Source organism: Drosophila takahashii, chromosome 3R, assembly GCF_030179915.1.
Source record: "Drosophila takahashii strain IR98-3 E-12201 chromosome 3R, DtakHiC1v2, whole genome shotgun sequence".
Taxonomy (NCBI): domain Eukaryota; kingdom Metazoa; phylum Arthropoda; class Insecta; order Diptera; family Drosophilidae; genus Drosophila; species Drosophila takahashii.
The window spans coordinates 13,764,705-13,780,215 of NC_091681.1; the positions used below are offsets into that span (position 1 = coordinate 13,764,705).

General features: G+C 45.3%; 4 protein-coding genes across 6 annotated transcripts; 2 read left to right on the plus strand and 2 right to left on the minus strand.

Annotated features, from left to right (window-relative positions):
- The first annotated feature begins 239 nt into the window (after window positions 1-239).
- Window positions 240-3,344, plus strand: hyx (cell division cycle 73 hyrax). Its single transcript, XM_017144778.3, has 5 exons — window positions 240-559; window positions 629-1,778; window positions 2,335-2,497; window positions 2,564-2,705; window positions 2,866-3,344. The coding sequence occupies exons 1-5, from the start codon at window positions 429-431 to the stop codon at window positions 2,900-2,902; spliced, it is 1,623 nt and encodes a 540-aa protein (XP_017000267.1). The 5' UTR covers window positions 240-428; the 3' UTR covers window positions 2,903-3,344.
- A 63-nt stretch (window positions 3,345-3,407) lies between these two features.
- Window positions 3,408-13,334, minus strand: Nmdmc (NAD-dependent methylenetetrahydrofolate dehydrogenase). 3 transcript variants are annotated; one of them, XM_017144780.3, is made up of 3 exons: window positions 13,139-13,334; window positions 4,214-5,001; window positions 3,408-3,707 (listed from the first exon to the last, which is right to left on the minus strand). In XM_017144780.3, the coding sequence occupies exons 1-3, from the start codon at window positions 13,150-13,152 to the stop codon at window positions 3,580-3,582; spliced, it is 930 nt and encodes a 309-aa protein (XP_017000269.2). In that variant the 5' UTR covers window positions 13,153-13,334; the 3' UTR covers window positions 3,408-3,579. The 3 variants fall into 3 exon arrangements, with proteins under 3 accessions (XP_017000269.2, XP_070073661.1, XP_017000268.2); XM_070217560.1 differs by lacking the exon at window positions 13,139-13,334 and adding an exon at window positions 11,989-12,143; XM_017144779.3 differs by lacking the exon at window positions 13,139-13,334 and adding an exon at window positions 10,690-10,979.
- Window positions 6,056-10,310, minus strand: Rel (nuclear factor NF-kappa-B family member relish). The gene is made up of 2 exons (XM_017144777.3): window positions 8,788-10,310; window positions 6,056-8,188 (listed from the first exon to the last, which is right to left on the minus strand). The coding sequence occupies exons 1-2, from the start codon at window positions 9,691-9,693 to the stop codon at window positions 6,176-6,178; spliced, it is 2,919 nt and encodes a 972-aa protein (XP_017000266.2). The 5' UTR covers window positions 9,694-10,310; the 3' UTR covers window positions 6,056-6,175.
- Window positions 13,335-13,750: 416 nt separating the features above from the next.
- Window positions 13,751-14,859, plus strand: Mst85C. Its single transcript, XM_017144782.3, has 2 exons — window positions 13,751-14,074; window positions 14,135-14,859. Exons 1-2 carry the CDS (start codon window positions 13,908-13,910, stop codon window positions 14,694-14,696), a joined length of 729 nt encoding a protein of 242 aa, XP_017000271.2. The 5' UTR covers window positions 13,751-13,907; the 3' UTR covers window positions 14,697-14,859.
- The last annotated feature ends 652 nt before the right edge of the window (window positions 14,860-15,511 follow it).

Below are 15,511 nucleotides of genomic sequence, written 5' to 3' on the forward strand. Positions count from 1 at the left end.
TAATATGATTTTTAAAGTTAAACCTTTATAAATTCCAGTTGATACTATTGGTAAACTCTAGTTTTATTTGGTTTAAAAACGAAAGCTTAATTTTAAAACATTTTGGTGGCACATCACTGGATACGAAAAGCCGTGACTTCAGGCGATAGTTCTTTCAGGCTGAAATACCGCCCACGCCGATATATACCACACGACCAGCGATGTTTTTGCCGTGAATCTGTGGTATTTCCTTTCACCCCGCCGACGGTCACACTCCACGCAACCTCTGCCAAAAAAAAGTACGCGAAAAATATGCCATAAAAAGCGAGAATCGAGCGTGTTTATTTTGCTTTCGCGGGTATCAAAGTGCGCAGCAGCCGCGGGCCGATCAGCGCCCCACCCACAACCCACTAGCGCCGCCCAAGGAGACCGAGACAGCCGGCGGGAAGATGGCGGATCCGCTCAGTCTGCTGCGGCAGTACAACATAAACAAAAAGGAGATTGTCGAGCGCGACAGCCAGATCATCTTCGGCGAGTTCTCCTGGCCGAAGAGCGTGAAGACCAACTATCTCAAATATGGGTGAGTATAGGGACAGGGATCCCCGTGAGATTACCCAGAGGAGTACCCACCTGTTTTTCCGCCCCACAGCTCCGGCAAGAAGGGCGCTCCACGTGAGTACTACACGCTGGAGTGCCTGCTGTACCTGCTCAAGAATGTGATGCTGCAGCACTCGGTGTACGTGCGGCAGTGCGCCGCCGAGGACATACCCGCCGTGAACCGGCCGGATCGCAAGGAGCTGCTGGCCTACCTCAATGGCGAGACGCCCACGTGCGCCAGCATCGACAAGAGCGCCCCGCTGGAGATTCCCACCCAGGTGAAGCGGGCAGCCGAGGGCGAACCCTCCAGCGTGGAGGTGGCCGCCAAGAAGGCCCGCTTCGAGGAGACCCAGGTGCAGAAGGTGCGCGAGCAGCTGGCCGCCCGGTGGGATGTCAACCAGAAGGAGACCGCCGTAAACATGGACAACATCAAGTCGCTGTCCGAGACGATGTCCGTGGAGAAGATCGCGGCCATCAAGGCCAAGCGTCTGGCCAACAAGCGAACGACCATCAAGCGGACGGACAATGACGAGACCATGGGCACCGACCTGCGCGCCATCCTCGACTACGACGTGGACTCCACCAAGGACATCATCAGCCGCGAGCGGCAGTGGCGCACGCGAACCTCGATACTGCAGAGCACCGGCAAGATCTTCGCCAAGAACATCTTCGCCATGCTGCAGGGCATCAAGGCGCGCGAGGAGGGACGCAACCGGCCGCAGGCGCCCAATCCCATCAAGATGCCGGAGCCGGCGCGCATAGCCAAGCCGCAGCCGCAGCTCTCGCAGTACAATCGTTACGATCAGGAGCGATTCAATCGGCAGAAGGAGGAGACCGAGGGCTTCAAGATCGACACGCTGGGCACGTACCACGGCATGTCGCTGAAATCGGTGACGGAGGGCTCGCTGGCGCAGCGCAAGGCGCAGGCGAACAGTCTGCCGGGGGCACCGGGTGGCGGAATGCCCGGAGCACCGACCGCCGGTCGGCCCAAGGAGCTGCTGCCCACGGCCCAGGCCCGGCAACTGCCCGCCAACGGACCCTCGAAGCGACCCTCGCGCACCCCCATCATCATCATACCGTCTGCCAACACAAGCCTCATCACCATGCTCAACGTGAAGGACGTCCTGCAGGAGCTGCGCTTCATGTCCACCGCCGAGAAGAAGCTGCAGGGCTGCCAGCGCGACAGCGAAGTGCTGCTACAGGTGCGAATTCAAGTGACTAGCAGCTAGAGCCCTGCATGAATGGATTCAATGAATTTTTTGAATTTTTTGTTTTATATGAATGAATTAATTTGAATTTTTGGGTTTAATAGAATTGCAGGAATTTGAATTTTGAGTTTAACAGAATTGAATGACATGAATTCCGAAATAATGTAAACGACAATTTCTTTTGAAGAAGAAAGTGTTATCATTTTGTGATTAAATCTACCTAAATTTTATTTTCTAAGCAGTTAAAATTGATTTGTTAAAAGAAGGCATAAAAAAATCTAACAAATTCAAAAAATTCATAAAAATTATTCATTCATTCAATTCGAAATGAATTAGAAAAACATTCAATTTATTTCACATAGAATTGAATTAAAAAAAACATAAATTTCTATAAAACAAAAATTGAATGATTCACGCAGGGCTCTACTAGCAGCTGTTCTTCTGTATTTGATTTCATATAAAGCTATGAAAACAAATGGCATTATTACAAGCGGATTTAAATTCAAAGAGAAATCCATACTAATTAATTTGGTCTTTTATTAATCCATAGCGAAAACGGAACAATCAGACTGTGTCTTACCGGGTGATAGACAATCCCATCAAGCTCTCGCAGCAGGATTGGCAGCGGGTGGTGGCCGTCTTCGTTATGGGGCCACAGTGGCAGTTCAAGGGCTGGCCCTGGGACGGCAATCCCGTCGAGATATTCTCAAAGAGTAAGTCAAATCTTTAGTTCTATTTATAATTTTATTTATTAAGTTTTATTGCATCCTCCATTGCAGTTTGCGCCTTTCACTTGTGCTTTAGCGAGCTGAAATTGGACTCCAATGTGGAGCGCTGGTCGGTGACACTTCTGCGACTCTCGCAAAACAAGCGGCATCTGGATCGGGCCGTGCTCAGCAAATTCTGGGAAACCTTGGACAAGTAAGTGTAGCTTCCACATGAATATCAGTTCATAAAATTCGAGCTGTTGTGGGTTTCTTAAAATTTTTCTTTTTTTAAATTTTTTGTGTCTTTAGGCTTTAGTTATACCAAAATATATATTATATTCTCCAAATTAATTTTTGTATTGCTAAATTTTCAGATATATGGCCAAATACAAGCCTGATCTGCGGTTTTAGCCCTAATCGCACCCTTTGATCGTTCTGCTGAAGAATCTTTAATGCAATGATGACACCTGCACAGTTCCCAAAACCACTCCGGATTAGTTACCAATATTATATACAATCTGTAACCTTGCATTGAACAACGCAAAGTTAAATTCACGCCCAAGCGAAGTCCAAGTTCCCCACTATAATACCCTGTCCAGGGCGCTCTCTCGCTTTTGGCAGCCGCAGTAGAAGCCGTAGAAGTCTGCGATGGTGCAAATAGGCCCGCGGGCAGTTAGTGGTTAAGCTAAAAAGTTTGTTGTTCGACTTGTACAATGTAAACTATAAAACAAACGGATCAGAAATCAAGTAATTTGTATTTTTAGTGATAATAAAAAGTTACAAGCCATTATGTTTCCGTTATGCAACCGCGAGGTTAACATAATTGAGAATTATTTGGCTGCAATCGAAGATACTTAAGCTCTTTTGACAAAGAGAAAATTTCCCTATTTCAGAATTCATATTCAGCACGATAAGGTTTAGATTCCATTATCTCTGTTTATATTGCAAAATAAGTTTGTGTAGTTTACAATCGTCATGTTAGCGGTTGGTCAGTAACTCTACTCTCTACTTTAGGTTATGGGTTAGGGGATTAAATAAAAAATACTATTTCTCGGCCAGCGAAGCGCGGACTACTCGGTGACAGGAGTTCAGGAGGACTGTTGGTCGCACAACTGCTTCTTGGCCGCCTTTAAAGTGTTGTGCATCAGCATGGCCACCGTCATGGGACCAACTCCGCCGGGAACCGGAGTGATGTGGCCGGCGACCTCGCGAACTTCTGAGGAAAATAAAGAGAGGATTAGGAAAAGATAACTAAAAGGATTAGGCTACTTACTATAGCCCTGCATGAATGGATTCAATGTATTATTTTGAATTTTTTGTTTTATATGAATGAATTAATTATAATTTTGAGTTTTGTAGAATTGAATGAATTTGAATTTGTAGTTTAATAGAATTAATTGAGTGAATGGCTTGAATTCCGAAATAATTCAAACGACAATTTCTTTAAAAGAAGAAACGGTCATAAATATGTGATTAAATCTGCATGAATTTTATTCTCTAAGCATTTAACATTGATTTGTTAAAAATTTTTCCACTTTTTCTTCTCAAAAGAAAGCTAAAAAAAATCTGGAAAATTCATTCATTCAATTCGAAATAAATTAGAAAAGCATTCAATTTATTTCCCATAGAATTGAATTAAACAAATCAGAAATTTCATGGCATACTATGATAAAACAAAAATTGAATGATTCATGCAGGAGTCTATTACTTACTAATACTTACCCTCGAAATCCACATCCCCTACAAGCTTAAACTTGCCCGTCTTCTCGTCCTTGATGCGATTGATGCCCACGTCGATGACACAGGCTCCTGGCTTCACCATGTCCTTGGTAATCAGTCCCGGCTTGCCCACGGCCACCACGATTATGTCCGCCTGCCGGCAATGGCGGGCCAGCTCCTTGGGCGGCGTGTACCTGTGGCAGATGGTCACCGTGGCGTCCAGTGCCTTGGTGGCATACTTTCCATCCGCGTGCAGGAGGATGGCCATGGGCAGGCTGACGTTCTTGGATCGACCCACCACCACGGCATTGCGGCCATGGGTCTCGATATTCAGATGCTCCAGCAGCCGCTTGACTCCGAGGGGCGTGGCCGGAACAATGCCATCCATGTCCAAAGCCAAGCGGCCGATATTCAGCTCATTGAAGCCATCCACATCCTTGTCCACGTCCACGGCATTGCAGATGGTGCGCTCGTTTATGTGTTCCGGAACTGGCAGCTGCACCAGCACTCCGGTCACCCGCTTATCCCTGTTCAGATCGGCGATCACCTGGAGGAGCTCCTCTTGTGTCGTGGAGGCGGGCAGCCGCTTTGTCTCGCTGGAGATTCCCACCTCCCGGCAGGCGACCATCTTGTTGGCCACATACTTCTCGCTGGCCGGATCCTCGCCCACAATCACGGCCGTGAGATGGGGCACCGGATACCCGGCGGCCACGAACTCCTTCAGCTCCTGTCCCAACTGCGATCGGATCTCCTGGGCAATACCCTTGCCGTCGATGATTTGAGCCATGTTGCTGCAATCGGGAAATTTTTATATTTTTTATATTTATTTTATATGCAGGTATATTATAATTATTTTATTTTTATTATTATTTGTATTATTTTTAAGATTAAACTTAAATAATTTGATTTTTTTAAATAGCTAATTTTTTTAAATTTAAATGACCGCTAGATGGAGCCAGAAGCTTTTACGGGTGCCTATCTCCATCTTCCTCGCACTCCATTTAGCTGAGTATCTGATTGTCAAATAACTCGACTATTGCATTCTCTTCTTGATTATTGCTTTACCTATTCCCATAAAAATCTTAAAAAGTAACTAATGTTTGTATATTAAATGGCCGCTAGATGGAGCCAGTAGCTTTGACGATTGCATATCTTCATCTCCCTCGCACTCACTTTATCTGAGTATCTGATAGTCGAAGTACTCTACTATTGCGTTCTCTCTTGTTTATTGATTCCCATAAAATATTTAAAAGTTACTATTTAATTACTATTTAAGGGTATTCAATTTAATTAAAATTGTAATAATATTTATTGTAAGTTAACTATTCTCTAAAATATTATTTAGCCAAAATGTAGTAATATTCTGCATACATAGTCGTAAGCAAGGTCATAAACCGGGAATGTCGCCAAATGATAAGGCCCGGTGGTGAAATCCCCGCCTGTCAATGCGGTCGCGCTGCAGTAATTCCCCCAGATCGCACACTTGGTCGCCTATATGTATCGTGTGATTCACCCACTTGGTAAATAGGCGCAGTGCGGCGACTGTGCAAAATATTCCTTGTGATTCCCCGTTCTCGAAATGTACTTTTTATGAGTGCGCTATTCTCCACTATCGGTGGAGAAAAGAATTTTTACTCATGATCTCATACAGGGCAATACGGTTATGGTTGTTGTTCAAGGAAACAATTTTACATTGCTCTCAGAACTATTATAATTTTCAAATTCAATGGAAAATCTACGATAAATATAGCACATGTATTAGATATCAATATTTACAATACTTTTCCAGGAAACCTAGAGCACCTTTTCTATTCCCATAAATTTGGTATTCTGTAAAAGTCGCGATTTTTAAGATAAGTAGTTATAAAACTAAGGTACTTTATTGATCAACATGTTCAATACAAAATCAAGTTTCATCTTTTCTGAGAGGGGATGGGGTGTACAAGGGGAGAATTAACCTAAAGCCTAACGTAATTCTTGTTCCAGCAGGGCGAACGCCTGGGGATCGATTGTCTGCAGGGCGCGCGTGAATATAGTACAATCCACACTGGCGCCATTATCCTTGATGTGATCCAACAGGTCGTCGGCACCCAGCCACATAAAGGCGAACTGCTCTAGATTGGATTTTCCGGCCAGATGCTTCCACTTTGGTTGGCCATCCGGACCATTTCCCAGTGGTTTGTTGAGAAGCAAACAAAGCTGGTCATATAGGGATTTATCTTTCAGCAGCAACTGCAGTTTGTTCGGCGGCTCAACCGCCATTTCGGTGTCTCCACTGGATTCTTCTTCCCGTCTTCGCCGACCATTGCTCAAATCCAACTCAACGGAGTCCTCATCCTCCGTCTTGATTTCCATCTCCTCGGACTTGATCTCCAGCAGTCCGGCATCGCTGCTCTCGTCGGAGGATGAATCAATCTCCTCCTTGACTTTGCGCGGAATCCAGGTCATGGCCAGTTCCCCCTTCTCCGGATACACCTTCTCCAGCAGCTGCACCACCCGCTCGTTGGCCTTGTGTCGGGCCAATTCCAGAGGCGTATAGCCGGCTGCATTGCGCGCCTGCAGGATGTCGGTGAGGTTCTGGTTCTGGGCATCCAGGATCAGCACCAGCAGCTCCACACTCTGCTCCAGCACGGCCATGTGCAGGGCATTGTTGCCGTCCATTGTGTTGGCCACGCTCACCGAACTCCTGTCGTGGCTGATCAGCTTCTTGGCCACATCGTACTTGTTCTGCCGAATGGCCATGTGCAGCGGTGTAAAACCATCGTCGTTCTTCAGCGAGAGATCCAACTGTACGGCGGGCATTCCGTTGAGGAAGCTCTCCACGCAGTTCAGGTGCTCCTCCTTGACGGCCAAATGCAATGCGGTATTCCCGGCATGATTCTGCTGATTCGGACTGCAGCCCATGCCCAGAAGCGGGCGTATGTAGTGCGCACGATCCTGCTGGCAGGCCACATGCAGCGCACTGTCGCCGTCCGCATTCAAGGCACTGTTGGCCAGATCCCTGAGCTTGAAGTAGTTCATCACCTGTATCGTCTTGATGGCCAACTTGAGGTTGTCCTTCTTGTAGCTAATCACCTCGTGCAGCAGCGTATCGTTGTTTTCGTTCTTCACCGCGTGATCCGTGAACAACTCCTCCACGCGACGATGCGAATTCTCCGCCGGCGATCGACGATCCTGCTCGAAGATCTTGAATATAGCACTCAAGTACTTCGAGGTGAGATTTCGGCTAGAGGCCACTTCGGAGCGCCCGTGGCCATCGTTCTGCAACTCGCCCATGTCCAGCTGGCAGATCTTCTCCAGATCGGTGGAGTTGTGCTCGATAAGCTTGCGGAAATTCTCGGAATTGATCAGATCGTCCAGATGCATTTGGCGTCCAAACTCCTGACTGATTGTCTGATCGTGTTGCGATAGATTGGGCAGGCCGTTCGGTGCCTGCGCCATGCCCAGCGTTTTGGGCAGATCCAGGGAGTTATTTGAGCTCACGTTGCCCGAACTGCTGCTGTTGGCCGAGGAGCAGGTGCGACGGCGCTTCCTGGACACAATCGCGTCGCGCGGCTTGTAGCGGAAGGGCAGCGGCGGGAAGGAGCGCTCGTCGTCGGAGGGACGTATCAGCTCAATGGACACGTTCACCTCGCGATCCACGTCCTTGTCCTTGTACGCGGGCGTCTGGCACACAATAGCATACTGATGGTGGACATCCGATTCCCGGAACTTGGCGTACGCCTCCCACACGGTCTCCCCATCCTCGTCCTCCTCGAAGAAGCGCACCTTGATGTTCTTCTTGCTGACCTTCTCCACCAGCAGGATGAGCTCATCGTTGCCCATCACTCCGCCGGTGGGCTTGCTCAGCCGGACGATGCGCAGCTCTCCGGTTTGGGCGGACTTACGATTGTTGATCGCATTGCTGTAGACCGGCGGGGCCAAAGGAACCCAAGTGCCGTTGTCCTCGATCTTAAAGGCCTCGAAGCAGAGACGCACCTAAAAGTGGAGCACCTTAATTAGTTGATGGTTCATTTTAGCTAACTAAGCGAGTTGCTTTTATGTGAGTTGTGAATTGCTTTTAAACTTAAACTTCCTTAACTTTCTTACTGGCTCTGAAAAAACATTGACTGTAAAACCGTATGCAAATGCATCCTAAAAGTAAAAAAAATACTTTTTGTGCCAAAAACAGCAAGAGAGCAACTGAGCAAGTGAACTAAAAATATCAAATAAGAGAGCCAAACTGAACAAGTGAACTAAAAAGATCAAATAAGAGAGCCAAACTGAACAAGTGAACAAAAAGGAGCAAGTGAGCAAAATAAACAAGTGAACACTAAGTTTAGTGAGCAACTCTTTTTTGTTCACTCGCTCATGAGCAACCCAACACTATTATAGATACATTTTATAAAAAGTACATGCTAGTCATGTAACCAAAACATTTAACTATTTTATAGACTGCCAAGCTCAAGAGTTCAAAGAGCGGCAAACCTATAATTATTCATTTAAAGCACTCCAAAGCGATTAAACATGTGAATAATAAATGAAAACCTATTCACTTCACTCGAGAAAGCAACTCAGCTTAACCTCAGTTTACCCACCTGGTTCAAGTTCATGTCCTTGGCCTCGCGCTCCGTCTCCTGGTGCAGCTCCTGGAGCTGCTTGGTGGACAGCTCGCGGCGGTTCATCTGGAAGACCATGCGATCCTGCTTCTTCTTGCAGAGCTCCTCGAAGATGTACTTCTTGGCGGTGTGTATGATGCCCATGTTGATGAACTGGGCCACATAGCCGCGATCCTTGGACACGTGCAGGTCGTGCGGATCGCACACATCCCGCTCGTCCTTGCGCACGACCAGCTGGTGGGAGTGGGGGCTGTCCAGGTTGGTCTGGAACAGGCTGCACCGGATGACGGCCGGTCCGTCGTAGTTGTAGAGGCAGACCTCGGGGAAGGTTTTCGGCGTCCGCTTCGAGTTGGCGCCGTTCAGGGAGCCATGGGTGCCGTGCATCTCGCTCTTGTAGCGAAACCGGAACTTCTCCACCGGCTGCTCCACAATTCTCAGCTGCGGCACGTGTTTGCTGTCGCCGGCAGATGGCAGGCCGTTCTGGTGGTAGCCAAACTGCTGCGCCGGAGGCACTGCAGCCGGCGGGGCCACGTAGTACTGATGATCCATGTACATGTTCCCGAAACTGGTGGCATTTGTAAGGCCCACGCCAGCGGAATTTATCAAATTTGCGGCATCCAATTGGCAGAGGCCGCCTACGTTGGTCAACAGCTGATGCTGGTATGGTGAGTTCGCCAGCGGCGGTTGCTGTGGTGAGTTGCCGCCCGCTGGCAAGTTGAGGTTGGCGAAATCCGTTTGCATGGCCACCGTTTCGGGGGAGTGGGCGGGCGACAGGGACTGGGTGGTGGAGTTGGGGGAGTTGCCGCTGCTGTAGCCACTCGTGCTGGAGGCATCGTTCATGAACAGCACATTCCTGCCCTTGTCCAGGTCGTAGTACTGATTCATGTTCGTGTATTCCGTTTAACTCAATCTTTTGTGTTCAATATTTCCGGTTAATTGCGTCTTAGCAAAACTGAACCGCTGCCTTCGCCGAGCGAAACACTAATGATCGAAACGAGCTGCGCCGATCCGATTGCCTCGGCTGACCATTCGTTTTAGGTACTTCCCCGATGTCGCGGCGGACGGGAAATTATCTGCTGCGGCCACGTCGCGATGACTCACGGGTTTTTCAGGCGCTCCGTGTGATTTTTTTCGATTGCCCGCTATACTATATGGATCTATAGGCGGTATTCTGGATCCGCGGGTGTTGTTTACACAGCGAAATCACACGCTACACACTATACATTCAAAGATATTCCAGCTAACTGATACATATAGGCGAGTGTGTAGAATGGCAGCGCAGCGAATCGGGGAACTTTAGTGCGCCACTGCTGGAACGAAAATGAGCGCAGCACTGGGCGAAAACAAGTAACAACGCTCACGGGTCGCGAGCAAAACGCTTGCTGTCTGATAACAGGTTTAAGCTATCTGCGCCGAGCTTTCGGGTCAGCTTTTCACGGCAAGTACGATTCCACGTAATTAATTCAAATTTATCAATTCAACACACCGAACGCACACAAGGGTACAAATGAAAACCGAGATTACAGAGTTGCACACGAAATGGGATAGGTGGCAACGCCCCGATCAGCTGTTCAGGAAATATAGGGGTGAGTGCGTGAGTCCGATTTTTTCACCTCACGCTTGACTTAAATTTATGTCTTAAAATAATTATTATACAGTTTCTTATGGTTAGAAAGGAATAAGTGAAAGAAAGGCATAAACTTTCCAAGTCTTATGCCAATATTGTAATTCAAAATTTATTCAAAGTTGATTTTTTTTTGCAACCGAAAAATGCAAGTTTGATCACGCACGCATCTCTAGCACACGCTTTGTTTTTATTTTTTTCTTTTTAATATCACGTTTCAAATCGAATCGGATTCACTTTCTTATAAACGTACGCACCTGTAGAATGACTTGGCAGAATAATTTCGCGAAGCCAGGATCGCAATGGATCCTAGGGAACGTCGAAACATTATAGGGAATTTTATAACGCAACTGAGATGTATCTAAAAACACTTGTGCAAAATGATAAAAACGAGGAGCTTGTGGTAAATTGTGTTTCAATTTCCATTACCACTGGACCCACACACACAGAAAAACAGCCGATCTGTTGCCAGGCTGCAATTTGTATATAGATTTTCGATTCCGTTGCACTTTTTTCGACGCGGTAAATCAATCCACAACTTAACCCCTTCCACTTCGCGTTGTTCTCTTCCTCTTGTTGCCATGCTAAGGTATTCTATAGATGTATGTGTGTGTCAGTGCTTTTTGCACCTTATCAGTCGCCGATGAGTTTTGTTTATTTTGATAATAAACAAGAGAGAACGCTATAGTCGGGTTGTTGTCCCGACTATCTAATACCCGTCACTCAGCTAAAGGGAGTGAGAACGCTGTGTCTGGTTGGTGTCCCGACTAATAATCGTAACTCAGCTAAAGGGAGTGCGAGGGAGATAGATATATAATTTTTGATTGCGTATAACTTTTTAATGAATGGTCCGGTTTGAAAAATGTCTTCTACATTTCGATAGGTATAAATATACACAACAAAATTGCATTTTTACTTCTCGGAAATCTTTAAAGATGTGGGCGCAGGACCCATTTTAAAATCGTTAGTGGGCGATTGTGGGCGTTAGAGGGGGCGTGGCGCTCGGCTAAAATAAACTTGCGCTGCGTAGGAAGCCAAAGAATATGTGTGGGAAATCTCAACCTTCTAGCTTTTGTAGTTTCTGAGATCTCAGCGTTCATACAGACGGACAGACAGACAGACAGACAGACAGACAGACAGACAGACAGACAGACGGACAGACGGACATGGCTAGATCGACTCGGCTAGTGACCCTGATCAAGAATATATATACTTTATATGGTCGGAAACGCTTCCTTCTAGCTGTTACATACTTTTGCACGAATCTAGTATACCCTTTTACTCTACGAGTAACGGGTATAATTAGCAGGGAAAACATAAACAAATCGGGGTCCTGACTTTCCAAGCTTCTGTCTGGGTCTTGAGTTATTTATAGACAGGCGGTAAAATCTGCGCTATATTCAGCAATATTTTTGTAACCGAGGAAAACTCGTTTTCGTGGCTTGATTTTGATTAGAAACAAACGTGTCTTCAGAACGCCTATTAAAAATTTTTCAAGGGTCACGAAATCGGAATTTTTCCAGCTCTAAGTTTAGGAATTTTCACTGGCACTTTACCTTTTTGTGACTTTCTTTATCTGGCAATTTTCCTGCTGGAAAATTCGAACTGCACTGATTGCCGGATACGAATGGACTGTGTAGTATAAAACCGATCTCCTAATAGGCCCCCGCACGTGTTTACGAACCCACGGATTTTTCGTTTTTTTTGGATAAAAGCTTTTCGCTCAAGCGCACTGAAATGCGCGAGCGAGAGAGCGCGACTTAGAAGTTTCAGCTGTTTCGCGTGGAAACACTTAGCGTTAAAAGATTTCGAACCAAATTTAAAATAATTGTGAAGATTACTCAAAATACTCTTTAAAAAATATTGAGAGGTTTTTCCGTTTTGAAGTATAATCAACTAATCATGCAATCTGAGTTAAATAAATAAAAAGAATGATCGGTTAGCGATTTAGGCTGGGATTATTTGTTGTTTTACAATCTCCGACACGAGTTATTTTCCAGGAGATTGTTTTTCTCCGACGCGACGGATGACGAAATCTGATTTCCGATTACTGCACTCGGTGATTGAAAGATGACATGAGATTCGGTTCGCCGGTGACGTCAATTTGCTCCCCAGGGGGCCTCCCAACGTCTCCCATTGATAAGCCTTTAGATGCAGCCCCCTGATCGCCCATTACCTATGCCATAAGTTATAGAACCGATGCACAATCGCCTGGTAACTGGCGATTTTTGTTTTTAGCCGGAGGAAAAACAATGCAGGCGTCATTAACAATGTTGTTCGCGGACGAAGATTGCGCCCGTTTTGGGTTGAAAAACATGTTATTTTCGAAAAGAGATAACCCGAGGAAAGTGCGAGTGGGCTGCCCAATGGGATCGTTGAATCATTAGCATGCTTCTGCACCCTCATTTCAATGAGGAGTGGAATTTTTACTTTAAAATTGAGTGTATCTTTTCTAATTAACAAATTGAATTATTGTGAAAATGTTGATTCCAAGCCTAAATACCTAGACACCAAACGATTAAAATTCCCCTTGTAGGTGTATTACTCGAAAAATATTAACTGAACTACTAAATATAAAACGCGTATAAAAATCACTTAAAATATATTTAAACGTAAAAATACTAATAAGAAAACAACGGTTGGTTTTTAAATTAATTTTTGATTCAATTATTTCTTAATTTTTTAGTTAATTCCTTTAAAACTCACCTAGTGAATCGCATTTTGAAGAAGACTTAATGGTTTTTGTAATCACTTAAAATGTTTAATGAACTGAATATTATTTATATTTTAATTAGAGCGTTAAGCTTTTGTACTGATACACTTTTGCGGTTTTGCAATTTTATTTCAACTCTTTCTTTGAGGAATTTATATTGTAGCACTTGCTTTGGCACTTGTCGCACTTAAATATTTGAAACCGGCGGGCTGCTGCCCCTTTTATGCTCGAAAACCAGGCATTTTTTAGTGCCTTATAGAAGATTCGAAGTTGACTTCGAAATTGAAAATGTCTAGGGTAGGGAAGCTACAAATGTCGAGGGATTTTAATGGTATAAAAAAAAGAAGACTACAACAATGTGAGAGGTTTATGCTCTTAATTAATGAACAAAAATCATAACATTTTAGGCAACTATTTTGTATTTCGTGCATTGTAAATTACTGGCATTTCTTAAAGTTTATTTTACCTTATAAAACATAATCTAATAACGAGGATTTATTACATACAATATAAAATAAAAAATGTAATTAGCCTAAAAAGTTTATAATTTAAACCTAACGACCACTTTTTAAGCTCAGCAGCAAAACGGTACAACGGTGCAACTATTTTGGTATATTTTGGCCCCCGCTGTCTGGCAACTCTGCAGTGAGAAGGAAAACAAAAAGTCGCAGAATAAAACCACCTATTCATCGCTATTCCTACCCAATTCCTTTGCATAACTTCCGCCCACCGAGCCGAATCTCTGATGCCCACAGACTGGCGATGAAGCCCCAGACCAAGCGGAAGTCCTTCCCCTTCAATGCGCCGCCGCCGGGCGGAGTAATGGAGTTCGGATTCGGGAGCTGCAGCGGCTTTGGGAATGCGGCGGAGAACGACCTGGTCAAGTGGCAGCACAAGCGGAAATCGGAGCAGCAGGCAACCGCAGTGCTGTAGGCTACATTCCCTGGATAACAACTCTATCGCAAAATGATAATCCCACTCCTTTTCAGACCGCCCAAAATGCTCATCACCGAGGAGAGGATCACCCAGCACTTCAGCGGCCTCTCGCTGGACCCCAAGATCAATGTGTCCGCCTCGGCCGTCGGGAGCAACAACAACAGCGTGGCCAGCGTCACTGGCGGACTGGCCACGGACGACATACCGTCCACGAGCACCGGGAAGACCCACCACCCCAATCCCGCCTACCAAATGGCGGCCATGGAACTGGAGCAGAAGCTGCGCAACGCCAATCGGATTGTGATCTGCGATGGCCTCAAGCCATCGGGATCGGGACCCGGCTCCGCACCACCTGTAATACCACCCGAGTGGCTGATGAAGACCATACCACGTCCCTGCACCGCCTTGGTGCCCTGGCAGCCGTCGCCGCTGCAGATCCCCATGCAGGGACCCAAGATTGTGGCGCCCCAAATTGTTGCACCCATGGCTGGGGCACCAGGAACTGTCCAGGAGCTGGACGACTACGATGACGATCTGGAGTTCTTCGAGAACAACAACACGTGCAGCGTGAACCTTAACAAGTCTGAGCAAGAGCACATGGACGAGGACCTGTAGCAATAGCCATATACATATATACATATTACCCTAAAGCATAAGCATAAACGTGTAGATTTGTATGTCCGTATCCGTAAGAACACAGTTGATAGCATGCAAGAATACTCCCCTCCTTATTTTGTATTACTATTGAAAATAGATAGATGTATGTGATTGAATGCAAGTGCTCAGTTATGGAATGTTGGCTAGGTAAACATTGTCTCAATTGGTCCTACGAGGAACAGTCAACGGCGGACGTAAATCGAAAGTGTAGCTCAAGAAAAGCGTCACACTTGAAGATATGCTCATATTATTTAATTTTTTAAAATCATTTTATAAGCCCTTGAAAAGATGTTAGAACAAGTTTATTGAATCCAAGAAGCTGAATTCTTACGACTGACCGAAAGTCAATATATTTTATTGTTTAATTTTCTGTTAACCAGTACGAATACATATCTTTAACCGGCAACAATATGAACTCAAAGCTTCTTTTTTCAGTTGGCAAATAAAGAAAACCATTTTTTTTCTGATTCTTTGTTCAAATGCGTAAATATAGCCAGTGATTTTGATTTTCCCATTAGAATCTACTAGAACTGTATAGAATTCAGCAAGGACTGATTGGGACAACCTAAACACTAGTTTTTCTTAATTTTTCTAGATACAGTATGTATAATTAAATAAATAAGAAATGTAACCTCCAAATTTTATTATATTTTTTCAAGGCATTTTTATTTATTGGATTAAGATATATTTAAATAAATTAAAATCGAAAATCTATCGGTAATCAGTAAAATCGCGGTGCTAGTTCGGTATTTGGTATTTTCTCAACTGTTAAA